This window comes from Pocillopora verrucosa, chromosome 6 (assembly GCF_036669915.1).
Source record: "Pocillopora verrucosa isolate sample1 chromosome 6, ASM3666991v2, whole genome shotgun sequence".
Taxonomy (NCBI): Eukaryota; Metazoa; Cnidaria; class Anthozoa; order Scleractinia; family Pocilloporidae; genus Pocillopora; species Pocillopora verrucosa.
Window position 1 is genome coordinate 16,727,595 of NC_089317.1, and position 15,264 is coordinate 16,742,858.

Below are 15,264 nucleotides of genomic sequence, written 5' to 3' on the forward strand. Positions count from 1 at the left end.
TTTGTAATTCAAGTGTTGTTTTTGGGTTGGTATCATGTCCAAAAGCGACAAGTCTTTTTTGCCGCTCTGGAAAAAAGAAAATTTCTTCGCAGTTTGCATCGAAGCGGAAATATTGTTTACCGATAATGATAGGGGTCTCTACTAGACTTAGGAGATTCAGTGGCCAGACTCTATTTCTATCAAAGTTTCCATAGGTGCTAGTTAGCGAAAAATATCGCCCACAGTCCATCATCATTTGCGTGACATCGCACTTCGAGCTTCGACCGTTGAAAAGCTGTATTGCGTTTCCAGTGTAAGCTTTCCTTTCTCTGCCTGACCTCTTTCCTCCTATTTTTGCTCGTTAAAGCACCTTCCGTATCGACACAAATAGCTACATATTCTCGCGTGTAATTCTTAACCTACTCGACTGAAGCTCCTTACAACTGTTGTGTCCGTTCTTTGCTGTCTGGCACGCTTTAGCGCCGACAGGCAAAACAGTGTCGAATGGCTTGCTCCATGCGATTGGGTAACAGCCCTCACAGGCGTGAAATGGAAACGCATGTTGGCAAACAAACACCAACGCTCCGAAAAATTTCAAGTCACTTTTCCTCGTAAAGTGTTTCGGCTTGGTTCTGATCTTTGAAGAGTTTATTCCCCGCTGGCATTCGGTTAATTTTCGTGATTCATAGAGATAATTTCGGAAATATAATGAACCCTAAAAGGCTGTCCTGGATTTTCGACTGTTTTCCTTATTTCTTGACATAGAGCGTCTACATTGAAAACTTTGCTCAAAAGCGCTACTTTGAAGTTAAAAGAATAATTTAAAAATAACGAGACGTTAAATTACAAATCCAAGACGCTTTTTTAGTTCAATATGTGTAGATCACCTTCCGACAGAAAAGAAACGTTTTGATTAAAATGCGTCGTCAAACAAACTTATGTTGTAAAACGTCTCGGCGTGAAAGAATAAGCTCCCATTCTGTTTACATATCCGAAATAAGTGTTTATTAAGCTTTAAAAAATGTATACTTTTACAGGGATAGCGCGCACAATTTGAACACGATATCAGTTTGAATAAAAACGTTAATTTTCCTTCTGTGATACCTTAAGTTCGGAAAGCTGCTTGCCAAAGCGTGAAGTGAATGCTCGCCTGATAACTACAAGCTTTTTCAGTTGAAGTTTTTGAACATGAAGTACAGGAAAGGAGTTGCCTCTCTGAGAATGTCTTTCATCAGGCACCATCTCATTGTCAGATATGTAAAATATAATTTTCTTTTTTCGAATCTGTAGAAAGCAGCGTCTCCATCTTTCTTTTAATGTCGTCCTTCATTCAAACAGCATCAACATTTTACTTCAGTCAGTCAAGTCGAGTTTTTGGCACTTGAAAATCCCTAATCAGAGGCAGATATAACTATTGCGAGCCTTATAAACGCTGAGACGCGTATACCTTAAATGTTGTATTGGCCAACTTGTGCAATAGATACCTGTTTTTATAGTTTCAGCAGTTGAAGAGCTCGAGTTACGAAAGTTGAAGAAATAAGTTACGCACCCTTTTCAATCTCAAAACGAGCTATAGTGGAGGGTACTTGTTTCACAAGTTAAAACTAAATACTAATACATAGATGTAACAGAAGGAAAATTTCTTTAAAAACGGTAGGTCATGACAACTTTTCTAACATCTCGGTGAGATCTCGCAAATTAACAACTGGTTTCTTACCGTTAATTTTCGATTTGTTTTGCGTTCGTTGAAGTGTTTGTAGTATCACGTTACAACAAAATTATAACGAATATTAAGAATTCCTTTTTTATGACAGTAGCTTGCAAACGTAAGTCACAAACAGAAGAGAAAGCCTGCTTTTCGACGTGTTTTGAAAACTATTTAAGAGGAGCCCTATCCGAGGGATGGAATTTGACAGCTTAAACTGTTTCACTAAACAAAATTTCTTTAAAATTCGAATTAAGCTATCATATAGGAGTATTTCATATGTAAATTCTCGTTTCATGTCATGTCGACTATGTAATTTCTTGATATGGCGAATAAGTTTTCGCCGGATAAATTTCTCACTTCTAATTTTGTGAAAATATTTTGTCAAACCGGTTAAAACCTTCCCTTCAAAATAAAAAAAAAAGGGTTTGAAAGATCCACCAATGAATCATCAATCGCTAGTTGTTTGGAGGCAGGTGAAGAATTTTTACTTATCTATTTTTAGTCTCATTGTAAACGTCAAAATCGCCCAACTCTTTTTTGCAGATATATATGTGTTAAGCTCAGTCTTTTTCATAATAAGAGCACATTCGATTGAGTGTCATAGACCAAAACAGAAGAAAGCGAGAGGCTAACGAGAAAAAACCACAAGGAGCCACTGAATATGTCTTTAATGATCTTTCAAATTGGTCCCAGGCAATTAGCTTGAGGCTCGAGTTGATAAAGAATTGTACTTTTGAATATAGAACCAAAGCAAGATAACTCTGAAAATATAGACCCGATTTGGAGAAACAATTCTGGATTTCTGAAACCCTACTTAAATTAAATTGAGACACTTTCCACTGTTTCATTAAACAAATTCTTTTTACAATTCGAATTAATTTGTCATAAATGAGTATTTAATGTATAAATTCTCATTTCATATCATATCGACCATGTAATTTCTTGATATGGTGAATAACTTCTTGCCTTTATAAATTGTAATTTCGATCTTTCATTTTGTGATGGGTCTTTCTAATGAAAATATTTGTTCAAACCGGTTGAAACCTTCTCTTCTAAAGAAAAAAGGGATTGAGATGTGTGTAGCGAACGCACCGGCAAATTTCAAAACGGTCACACGAACCATACAATTTATTCGTAACCAGTGGTTTCTGAAACATGATTAACTTAAATTACACTACAGCCAACTACCGACAAAAATTATTACGATCACAAAGCGCAACATCAAACGGCAAAAGACAACGCAAAACGTACCTGACGGTTTGGATAGAAGGAGTACACGAGATGCAGCAAAGAAAGGATCATAGCACGACAAACTGCATAACACTATTGTTCTTTTCGCGCGAAAATTTCAATATATATATATGGACGCGAGGGGACTGAAGCCCAATTTGCAGATAAACCGCTGGCCCTTAAATTTGTTGTAACAATGTGAATAAATGAATCATCAAACGTTAGAGGGAGGGCTGGTCAAGAGCATAAGTGTGTATCATTGCCTAAGCGTGCTTCTACAGTAATCCTGAAAGTCTTATAGTTCTTGTTGATTGTGTCGATGGCGAATCCATTGCTTCCATAATGCCCAGTCTCGTTAGGGAGAAATCAGTGCATTTGCCATCATCATTCGAGTGGTGAATTCTAATCTGAGCCCTCAGTGTGATGTCGCAGGGCTTATAATACTGCTATGAAAAATATAATTGGACGAGTTTAATTACCAAATCAAACAGATAAACTGAGAGCAGTCTACGACAGTGTTGTAGAGACCTGATTCATCGATTCTTTGTGGGATGTCGCCCAACTCGAACTGAAATTTGTGAAAAGATACGGGCCAGAGAAGTTACATATATTGGCACAAGCATCTTTCTCCTTTAATAAGATACATGAAAAAATTACTCAGTTCTGACTGGTTAAGATAAATGCAGATGTGATTCAATGCAGAAGAGGGTTGAAACATTTCTATGTAGGAAAGCTTTTAGTTTGTTTCAATAGTTCTAATGTTTATTGCCTTTGAATATTTTAATTTTAATTAGTATAGAACTTTAACTTATGTAAAGTGCTTCTGAATATTGTTTATAGTTTTAGCACAATATAAATTCCTTATCATTATCATTACCATTAATTCAGTGCAAAGAAGTAACAAACCAGACTGAACAATTCCTTGAACTGTTTAGCCGGACTTTGAAGTTTTGTGCGCGTTAAAATATCATTGTATATTATTGTTTTGATCGTACGCAGTTGTCTTGATCGTATTTTTTCATGTATATTATTAATACGGAATCACATTATTTCTCTCAATTTGGAATGAATAAGAACTTTTTAAAAGACCACAAATTGAACTGGCCCTATGGGCTCGTGCAATTTTGTTAGTCTGGAAAAATTTACTCGTGCTTATTTATTCCAAATTGCACTCGAAATCATGTGATTACCTATACTAATGGTCCAACTTTGCTTTTTAACTTATCTCATCGTACATATACGAAATCAAACGTGATGCTGAAGGCTCGTCTCTCACTTGTGAAAAATCAATGAAACATCTACCTGAGCTCCGTTCGTAGTATCATTCTACGGCGAACAACCCTCCCCCCCTCCCTCCCCCCCAATTTCTATGGTTAGTCTTAGCAGTTTTCCACATCAGCTTGGCAGAGTGGTGTGGGTGTCCAAAAACAAGTATTCCAAGAACGCTAGTGTCGATTGACTATTTATTAAGCAAACAGAAAATTATTGTGTGTTATCCAGATTTTAGAAAACGGTAAAGTTGTTGGAGATATGCATTTTTAATTGAATTCTGCATTTATGGAAAGGGCCTAAATAACGCATGACGCATTTTTTAATGAAAACGTGCAAAATCCAAGCGGTCGATACTATGTAAGTGATCTGTAGTGAACCTCTTCAAGATCAAATTACTCAGCGTCTATTGCACATATGATTGACTGACTTTTTGAATTAGGAGAGTGACCTCTACTCCCGAAACAGGTTTCCTCCTCTCCAATGACAATATTGGAAAACTCGGAAAACCTTAAGTTCTTGAGGTACTGGTAGAAGCAAATTCTAGCTGCAACATTTTCTGTCTGTTCAGGGCATTCGGTTTCATAGGTGTCACTGCTGTCTTACCCCCCAACGACGGGCGAAATGAGTAGTCCGTCACTTGTGAACCAACGGCCTGGTGTGTATTTTGTTCAGGTTTGAGAAGAATTACGAAAATCTTCGGAGCGAACATGCAAATTAATAGTCCATAAGAACTGACGAGTATCATGGCGCAAGTCAAGTTTGTTGCGTGGGAACCCCTCAAGCCAATGTCAATAGGGAAGTATGCTATACTTGAAAGAAGTAAGATGTACATAGAGAATCCAATATACTTCGCTTCGTTGAAGTTTTCAGGAAGTGTTCTAGCTTTGAAGGCGTAATATGTACAAGCCACTGCAAGAAGAGACGTGTACACAGATATAGCGATTTGAAAACTCATTCCAACGTACGATTGATGCAAAGAACACGAGAGAAGGATTGAACCTCTATTTGTCTGTATGATCCGTTGCTGGTGTGGCGAGTCCAAAGTAATCCAAAACGAGCAGAATACAGCTGGTGGAAATATTAGCATCAGAACGATAAAGGTTTGTCTCTTTGTGGAAAGAATGAATTTTTTTAATCTCTCGGCCATAACGTTTATTTGGAATGCGCTGAGTATCTTCATGGTCTTAATTATCAGTATGGAGATGATTGTTACGAGAACCATGGGCCGCCAGCAGTGAAGCAAAGCGCACGTAAAGCTCGTAGGCTTGGTGAGGGATAAAATAGAGGAAGAAAAGGACAGTGCGATTGTAAACAGAAGGATAGAACTTAACTCGCGGTTAGCTGCTTTGACAAGGGGAGTGTTCCAGAGTTTAAAGAGAATGAAACTGCAAATGGAAAGGAGAAGGAATCCAGCAGTCGCAAACAGAACGATAAGGACAGACGCAGTGCTTGACCAAATGACTTCTACTTCAGGAAGATCCAGGCATTTTGACCTCCGTACATTGGGCTTTTTTCCTCGGGGACACAAGGTGCAATTCATATCATTCACTCCAGCGCTAACAGTTCCATCCGAACATTTGTGGCAAGTCCAACAGTAAGAGGTCGTCGGCAACTGATATTCACCAGCAAGGCAATCTCTATGGCAGAATGACTTTGGAATAATTTTGTGACCTGCCGCGGTATTCCACTTTATGCCGGAAACGTTTATCTGAATTCCCTTTCGACTTTCATCCCACGATCCGATGGCTAATTTTATTAAATCGGAGTTTTCATTCATCTGAAAATGTACAATATCATAAGACGATATTTTAGGGTCTCCAAACTGATCAAATTGGATTTCCCCAGTTACTCCTGGAAATGCGACTTGGCGGAGATGCCCCTCGAGTTTCTTTGGATCGACTGTAGGATAGATTTTGCTTAAGTTGTGAATAGCAAAGGCAACAGAAAACACGGCATCTACCAAATAGGGGATGTAGCTGTTGTATACCGAACTAATAACTGTCTCATTGGAAGATGAATTACCTTTTTGCTTCCAAAACTCTTTCCACCAAGGAGCAGAGGCGCTTTCCTCTTGTAAGGACTTGATGGATTCTTTGATCAAGAAATCTTGGAAACATTGAACATCAAAATGACGAAGTTCAATACCAAATGATCCATGAACAACTCCCTTATGTTCGTCTTTCATTTTCATAAGTTCCTCCCTTCCAGCTGTCAAACTATCGCTGAAAATCCAGGTGCGGTCGTACATTTTCTGTTTTGCAGCCTGCTCGAGCAATCGACGTCCATATCCTCTTAATAGCCATAGCACTACAACACTAACATTTGTGTGGCTTCGAAGCTTCTCCACGGTTCTTTCTAGCTTTGTTATGTACTTTTCTCTTGGTATGTAATCTGCAAAAGAAAGGCAAAATGTCTGCCTTTTGCCTGCCTCAGTTTCCAAGCTCCGGACCCCATTCCGACCGTAAGAATCGTCCATTGCCACAGCAGCCACGTAGCTCCAATTGAAGTAATCTATTATATCGGCCATTGCCCTCGCCTGCTTTCTATCAGGGGGAGCAGTGCGAAAAAAGTAACTGTACTGCGGGGAGCTTAACTCATCGCTTGTTGCCGAGTGACTGATGAGTGGGATTTCAGCCACTTGTAAAAGGCTCCCTACAAAGATCGCAGCCCCTGAATCGGTCGGACCAATCACAGCTGTTATTGAAGTACGTTTCTTCTGTTCTGTGTTATTCTTTAATGCACCAACGAACCTGGCGTTTTGAAATTCTAAAGCCAATTCATTTATTCGGACAAAATCGTACGTGTGTTTCATTGCCTTTACAGTGCTTCTGCAATAGTCTCGAATGTCATATCCTAGAGTGATATTTTTAAGCAGCTGTGGGTTCCTGTTGATTGCATCGATGGCGAACTTCATAGCTTCCACATGGCCAAGTCCTGTTGGGGAAAAATCACCGCATTCGCCATCATCATTGGTGTGGTGTAGTGTAATCAAAGCTCCGATTGTGATGTCGCCAGGCACATGATAACGATCTTTACTTGTCGTCCCCGACGACGTCTGAAAACCATAGGACACCACCACTGAAAGTAACACGCAGTTGTTTACGAACATTCCGCAAAACGTTTTTCCCTGTTACAAAGGCAAATAGAGTTATTTGATTAACTTTTAGTTATGAAACAAATCATCGGAAAAATGACTTATTGAGTTAGAGAGATCAACCGAAAAAGTCGAATCTGATGTAGTATCGATAACAGTATAAAGTCCTTACTTTGGACTCATCAGCGATGTGTTAGGTAGAAAGTTTTTCTTGAAAAGGAATCAAGCGAAAAAAGTCTGCTTTCGATCTTGAAGAGACCCGATTAAGATTTGAGTTTCAAGCGAAAAAATCGACAAATTTCATGTATTTCTAATATTATGTTTGGACACCTGTTTGCGAAAGAGAGATAATTTGAATTTTTGAGCGTTACACTTAAAAAATCGTTCTTGTTTCATTTTGGCTGACGGCGGATGTTGTCTAAGTTTAGCTGAAATATTAGGAAAAATTCGCATTAAGGAATTAAGACGCATTGTTAGACGAGTAGTTTTTCAAGACGAATTACATCTCTCTTTAAGAAACTTCACGGCTTTTCTGGTTTATTTACCTTTTCAAGAAGTGTCGGCTGAATTGAAGGAAACTTAGCATAGTGCCGAAAGCTTGTCATTTTTTTGTGACAAATCAATTTAATTAGTTCCTGAGTGGTTCGTAGAAATATTTTAAGGAAATATTTGGGTTGTATTCCTTTCTCACACTTTGGTCTACTTTTCATACCAAATTGGCATTTCTGTGACTTAACCGAAGTTTTCGCGCTCGTTTTCTATAGAGAGTAAAAAGGAAAAAGTTACTAAGTACAGTTTGATAGATTGGTGTGGACGTCCAAGAACATGTATTTTAAGAACGCCATCGTCGACTGGCTATTCACTAACCAATAACAATAAATTTTTGAAAACAGAAAAAAATGGAATAAGCGCTTTCCTCTTATATTCGTATTTATGTGTATTTAGCTTGTGACGCATTATAAAAAGAATAGGTGTATAGCACCGTAAACAAGACTCGCACGCTTTTCGGCAGCAACGCCGACCGACGTTCTGAAGCTGTTAAACACACTCTTGATTTTAACAACAGAATATCACCTATTTTGTAGTCTTCTCGACCCGTGCATTGGTGTCATGCAACGAACATTTAAAAACCATAGGTGAATTCTCGCCTGATCAGCAAAAGCTTTTTTGTGCTAAATTTCGTGGACTTAAGTACAATTATCCTTTCCCGTAATGTCTTTCATCTGGCACCATTCTATTGTTAAGAACTCTGATATGGTACAATAGCTTTTTTTATCTTTTTTAGTCTGTAGATACTGTAGTGACGTCCACCATCACCCACAAAAAATCTTCGTGTCAATTTCTTTCTTAACCCAAATAGAATCAGAATTTTTACTGCAAGTCGAGGCAGGTCTATCTATTGCGAGTTATCTGAACCCTTAAGCACATGTACTCTATTTGCGACATAAGCGGACGTTTGCGCTGGGCATTTGTTTCTGTAGTTTTGGCAGTTGTGGAGAACTCAACTTACTAAAGGTTAAGCCATCAACGTAAACTTATTTTTTATGCGAGTTAACTTGAGAACCCTAGTTTATTGATTGGGCGGCATGTAGTCGTGTCACAAGTATCACCTTAATTTCAGTCGAAAAACTTAAACTTGCTTGTTCTTATGCAGTCAACATGAAAAGAAGGAAAATGTCTTTAAAACGGTATGTCTCAATGATCCTTCTTACATCTCAGAGCACGAAAATTAACAAGTTGTTTTTTACCTTTAGCCTCCAATAATTGTTTTCCCTTCGTTGAAGTGTTCTTGGTTTCACATTCAAGTGAAAACACGCTAATAATGAATATTAACAGACTTACTTCTTCCGTATTCCTGACAATAAATAACAATTACATCACCGACGGATGGAAAAGGCTGCTTTTGGAAGATTTTTGACAAGTATATTTGGAGTGCGGCATCTGAATGATATAATCTCACAACTTCCTCCGTATGACTGATATTTAAAGAGGAAAAAACCCACTGTGCATACTTCATTATGTATGGAATTGAAGGTGTCATAAATGAGTATTTCATATCGACATCATTATCACATGTCATGTCGATCATGTTATTTCTTGATATGATCTATTTTTCAATAAGGTCGCCATTTCTGAGACAAGAAGAGTCTTTTTCGTAAATGTAAGTGTCAAAACCAGCTGAAGCCTTCAAAATAAAAAGAGTTTAAAACATCAATCGATGAATCTAAGATCGTTAGCCTGATAAGAAGGGCATGTGAAGAATTAGCACGTTACGTTATGTGTAATTCTCTTCCATAGCCAGAGTGCATTTGGATTGAGTGTCGCAAACCAAAACAGAGGTAATAGCAAAGCATATCAAAACAAAGGAAAATATCGTAAGGAGCATGAGAGCAATAAGGAAAAAAAAAACCGCCAGAAGCGCGGGAAAACGCGTGCGACTAAGTCGCGATTGCTTTTAGTTTGAAATTTGATTGGTTGAGAAAATGGAGCGAATTTTTCTGGGCCAATCACAAAGCGAAGTGAAGCAAAGCTGAAGGAATCCCGGATAAGCGCGGGAAAACGCGGACGACTAAGTCGCGATTGCTTTTAGTTTGAAATTTGATTGATTGAGAATATGGAGCGAATTTTTCTGGGCCAATCACAAAGCGAAGTGAAGCAAAGCTGAAGGAATCCCGGATTTATTTCAACACTTAATTCAAAATTGCTCATCGTCGGTGTATGTAAGTACTAGCAAACAATTTTATTTTTAAGTTTACTAAATTTTTTAAGTAGAAATGAAAACAGCCAAAAATAACGCCGCCTAACTCCTCTGGGTTTGTCTCCCCATGTCGAGACTAAGATGGCTCAAAATGTTTTCTTAAAATTATTTCTAGTTGCACAATGTGGTAAATACTTCGCGCCTTGTGAATGATTGTTGACTTTATAGAAAATCATATCTATCGTTTAGTGTGATCCTTCAAGTCCTTGAACACTTTTTTCGGACAATATTGAAGATCTTAGAATACCTCTTTAGGTAGTTACTTGAGTTGTCGAGGAAAATTCCCGTTGCATGTTTTGTTGGTTGTATGTTGCATCTGACTTCACAGGTGCAATGCCAGTATTGCCCTTTCGAAAAAGTCCAAACGAATAATGCGACACTTGTGAACTTACAGCATGATGTGTATTTTGCTCAGGCGTGATTAGAATTGCGTAGATCTTCGGCCCAAACATGCAGGTTAATAGTCCGTAAGAAGCCACAAGTATCAATGCGCATGTCAAGTTTGTTGCGTAGACACCTGTAAGTCCGATGTCAATCGGCAAATATGCCACCGAGGAAAGGAGTAAAATGTACATAGAAAATCCAATATATCTGGCTTCGTTAAAGTTTTCAGGAAGTGTTCTAGCTTTGAAAGCGTAGTATGTACAAGTCGCTGCAAGAAGGGACGTATATAGAGAGATGATGATTTGAAAACTCATTCCAACTGTTGACCGATGTAAGGAACACGTAAAAAGAGATGTACCTTCGTTTATCTGAATGATTCGTCTTTGATGCGGTGAATCCAATGCAATCCATAAGAAAAAGAGTGCAGTGGGTGGAAAAAGAAGCGCCAGAACGATTACTGTTTGTTTTTTTGTAACTAAAATGAACTTTTTGAACTTCTCCGCCACAACGTTTATGTGAAATGCGCTGAGAATCTTCATGGTCTTGATTATCAGGACGGAGATGAACATAACTAGGACCATAGCCCGCCAGCAGTAAATCAAACCACACACAAAGTCTGTTGGCTTGGCAAGAGTTAAAATCGATGCTAAAAATGACATCGTGATTGTTAACATAAGGATTGCACTTAGCTCGCGATTAGCTGCTTTGACTAGTGGAGTCTTTCGATGTTTATGAAAGATGAAACTGCAACTGGCAATGAAAAGAAATCCAATTGTGCTGAAGAGAATCACAAGGACTGACGCGACGCTTGACCATCTGAATTCTACTTCTGGAAGATCCAAGCATTTTGACCTCTCTTCATTGGGTAACTGTCCTCGGGGGCACTCGGTGCAGTTTTCCTCGTTTATTCGTGCGCTAATTGCTCCATCTGGACATCTGAGGCACTTCCAACAACAGGGTGTGGTCATTGACCGACTTGTGCCTACAGGGCAATCCTCATGGCAGAATGACTTCGGAAAAAAACCGTTAGTCATGGAATTCCACTTGACCTTGCTAAGGTTCAAGTGAAGTCTTGGCTTGCGGCTTTTTAACCACGAGCCAATGATCAGCTTTTCTGGATTTGATATGTTAGTAACCTGAAAATGGACAATTTCGTATGACGATGATACAGGGTCTCCCAAATGATCAAAGCTGACCTCACCAGTTAATCCTGAAAACTTAACAAAACGAAGATACCTCTGGAGATCCTTTGTATTCATTGGAATGTTGTGATCTCCAAGATTCTTACACTGTGATGCAGAGCAGTTTTTCATGCTGTGAAGGGCGTGGGCAATAGCATATACGGCATCCACCACATAGGGAGTGTAGGTCTCGCATAATCTGTGGAAGACTATTTCCTTGCATTGCTTTTCTGGATTCGTCATTTTGAAACAGTCTTTGTTGTCCTCCGACAGCCAAAATTCCTTCCACCATGAAAAATTGGTTAACAGCGTCGATCTTTCGATCAGGAAGTTGCTGAAATTGCTACTGTTCATGTCAACATATGGAGGCTGAATACCGAATGACCCATGAAGAATTACTTGGTCTTCAGTTTTTAGGCCCTTGAACAAATCATCTTGTGTGGCTAAACCATCACTAAGAATCCAGGTGCGATTAAACAGTTTCTGTTTTGCTGCTTCCTCTAGAAAATGACGGCCATAACTGCCAAAAACCCAAAGGACTACGACGCCAATGTTTGGGAAGTCCTTCAGCTTCCTTACAATTCTTTTTATTGTTGTATTATATTCCTTCCGTGGAATAAATTCAGCAAAAGAAAGGCAAAACGTGCTCCTATTTTCAGCCTCAAGTTCCAGACTTCTCATGCCGTTTTTACCATATGAATCATCCATTGCCACGGCAGCTACATAGCTCCAGTTAAAATACTGTAGAATATCAGCAACAGCACTCACCTGTTGTCCATCTGGGGAAGCAGTGCGGAAAAAATGATGGTATTGCTTTGAGCTCAACTCATTGCTAGTTGCTGAGTGACTGATGACGGGAATTCCTCCCACTTGCAAAAGGCTACCAACCAGAACAGCACTTCCTGAGTCTGATGGACCAATAACTGCTGCAATCGGCTTTGTTTTCTCTATGGTCTTGTTTTCTACATGTGGAAAAGCACATCTGGCGTCGTTTCCCCGGACAAAATCGTACGTTTGCCTCATTGCCTTTTCAGGGCTTTCACAGTAGTCACGTATGTCATATCCCAGCGTTATGGTTGGAAGCAGGCTATGATTTCTGTTTATCTCCTCAATAGCGAAAATCATTGCTTCTGCATTACCAAGTCCTTGCGGGTAAAGTTCGCCGCATGCGCCATCATCAGTCGTCTGGTGAACGACAAAGAGACCACCGAGGGTGATGTTACCAGGCAACTGCTGACCACTCGTCACTTCAACACTGGAAGTAATACCGAAAGCAGAAAACACGGCAAAACAAAGCAGGACCCAACTGATCATTGCAGGATTCTCATTTATCCCCTGCGGAGGAAGAAAATTGAAAAATTTTTAATGAAAAAAAAGACGTAGAAAAGAGGACATATAAATGGACAATTTAATAATTTTCTCTAACAATATTCTAAGTTCGTATTGCGTGGTTGCTTACTTATTTCTTCACCATGGTAAACGGACCGATTGGTGTTCAATTCAGTCGGTAGTCTAATAGAATATCTTGCTCTTATTCCATGAGTGTGGGTTGAATATGAACTCGCTGTAACCAGCGTTCAATCGAAAATGTGCGAACATAATAATCCTTTTGTTATTGCTGTGAAACAAAACTTATCACATGAGATACGCATCTCTATACGAAAGGAGTGAATTAACTTTTATATCCTTTTTGCCACCTTTTTCGCATCATGTGATGGTCAATTTTGGCAGTTAAATTGGACTGTTCATACATACTCCATTAACTCAGCTGCGAGTGACAAATTTCATAATTATTTCTAGCCAGAGGGATCATATTGAAGGCTGAAATGGGTGGAAACACCTTTGCCAAATTCTGTTATTTACAAATTCTGATCGAATTATTTGCACAAAATGTTAAACCTAAAAACGTCCAATTTTTCGATAACTAGCCGAGCAGTGAAGAGTTTTTGAATAGAAGCTTATCTACACGTACAAGAGCTGTGCATAACTGTGAGATAATGAATTCCGGATAAAATATTCCTACTGGAAATCCATTAAGGAAAACCAATCTTCCCAACGCACAAGTCAAAACCATTTCATTAACAGAATTTGCATTCATGTTTTAAGAATACTATCATTATTTCCTCAATGGATTTCCCTATGAAAGAGACTTCAGGTGTCAAAAACCCCATCGATAAGACTATATTTTTGAATATTTATCTTTTAGACGTTTTCGTTAAGGGTGAACTGTCCGATCGACAATCAGCTTTCTAATTAAAAATTTACATAAGGTTGCGTGTGTTGTGTAGTGTTTGTTGTTTGAAGTGAAACGGAAAATGACATCTATCCAATGTTCGTCAAACGAACGGCGTAACCTAAGTCAACAATTTAAAAATTGGATTCGGAAATGGTAAAGCGAGCCATAAGATCCAAAGCTTACTGGTGCATTTCCAGAGGGAAATGCGAATTGTTTTTACCATAAGGTCGCTTTTGGATCTTTTACAAACAGGTCTCAATTATCGGCAATATACCCTGTGTAGTTTCTCAGTCGTTCTCGAGTTGTTCTTTCTTATTTTAAAAGTTGTGTAGAGGACGAGTTTGTTTGTTAGAGGTTTCACCTGGAGAAAAGAAAAGGTCTGCCACAATTTCCTTGCTAATCAGCAAAACGCAAGAGTATTTTGGACATATCCCTTTTCTTCTCAGTGAGCAATAGACAATGGTGACTTTATTTTTAGCCTGAAATTCAAAAAGAAAGGTTTCACTTTTTTCCGTGTCAGACATTGCATATGCGGAAGACAGTCATCGCTAAATTGCCATGTACCGTGGAGATTGCCGTTAATCAGCAAATTTTCCCTATCTTTTCTTTTTTTCCCTTGTGCGGATCCCCTCTGCTGAATCTTCGTTTTAAGGAATCTGTTTGTTAAAATTGAAGATTACAAACCTTCAATTTTATTGCGTAATTTTCCGTAGACTTTGTGATCAAAAATAGCTTTGTAGCAAAATATTAACTGTCTTTCTTACCTTTTGAGTCAGTACAATGTGTTTTACTTTTGAAGCAGCGTTTTTAAGGGTGTAGAACCATTAATTAAAGAACCTCAGTTACCAAAGTTTAGCCGTTGAGGGTTGAAATGATAAACACTAAATATTAAAACAAGTCCTGATGGAAATAAGTATTTCCGTCTTCCGGTCTCTAGCTTGACGTCATTCAAATAAACGCATTTCAATCATAGCGACATGCTTTGTCTAAGCCGCGGCATGATTAGAGCTGCTCGATGTTATTAATAAGCATTTGTAGTAGAATTTTGTTTTGAAATTATTAGAACTAACTGATGAAGTATTTGAGACGAAATCCTAGAAAATATGAGACACTTATACAGGTCTTTTATCGACCGCCTACGGCTTCCATTTTCTGTCTCCAAAGCCATTTTCATTTCGTCACGCGGCATCCTCGATAAGTAAATAATTTCATCACAATTTAAACAGCGCTGGTGTTACTCCTACTTTATTATTTAGGGAAAGATTATCTCCTTTTTTTTTGGCCGGGGGGGGTGAGATATCTCATTTATGAGATATATTTTGTGGGCATACTTCACTGTCAAGTATTCCAAGAGAAGCAATGAGACTCGACACTTACACAAATTTATTACAAACGGGGAGCCAAATGATTGGGAATTTTGAC

General features: G+C 38.6%; 2 protein-coding genes across 7 annotated transcripts in view; one reads left to right on the forward strand and one right to left on the reverse strand.

The window, feature by feature from the left end:
- The window catches only part of LOC131787227 (calsequestrin-1), a 49,918-nt gene that overhangs the window by 27,302 nt on the left and 7,352 nt on the right, over positions 1 to 15,264 (forward strand). The gene's annotated exons all lie outside the window — the stretch shown is intronic.
- LOC131787223 (metabotropic glutamate receptor 7) lies at positions 4,307 to 14,782 on the reverse strand. 6 transcript variants are annotated; one of them, XM_059104308.2, is made up of 3 exons: positions 14,607 to 14,782; positions 10,289 to 12,941; positions 7,194 to 7,316 (listed from the first exon to the last, which is right to left on the reverse strand). In XM_059104308.2, the coding sequence occupies exon 2, from the start codon at positions 12,918 to 12,920 to the stop codon at positions 10,293 to 10,295; it is 2,628 nt and encodes an 875-aa protein (XP_058960291.2). In that variant the 5' UTR covers positions 12,921 to 12,941; positions 14,607 to 14,782; the 3' UTR covers positions 7,194 to 7,316; positions 10,289 to 10,292. The 6 variants fall into 6 exon arrangements, with proteins under 6 accessions (XP_066024880.1, XP_058960292.2, XP_058960291.2 ...); XM_066168783.1 differs by lacking the exons at positions 10,289 to 12,941; positions 14,607 to 14,782 and adding an exon at positions 9,032 to 9,066 and having other exon boundaries at positions 4,307 to 7,316; XM_059104309.2 differs by lacking the exons at positions 10,289 to 12,941; positions 14,607 to 14,782 and adding an exon at positions 7,456 to 7,512 and having other exon boundaries at positions 4,307 to 7,316.

What these genes read in the sequence shown, in the direction of transcription:
- LOC131787223 (XM_059104308.2), bottom strand. Translation starts at nt 12,920, where the DNA reads ATGATCAGTTGGGTCCTGCTTTGTTTTGCCGTGTTTTCTGCTTTCGGT.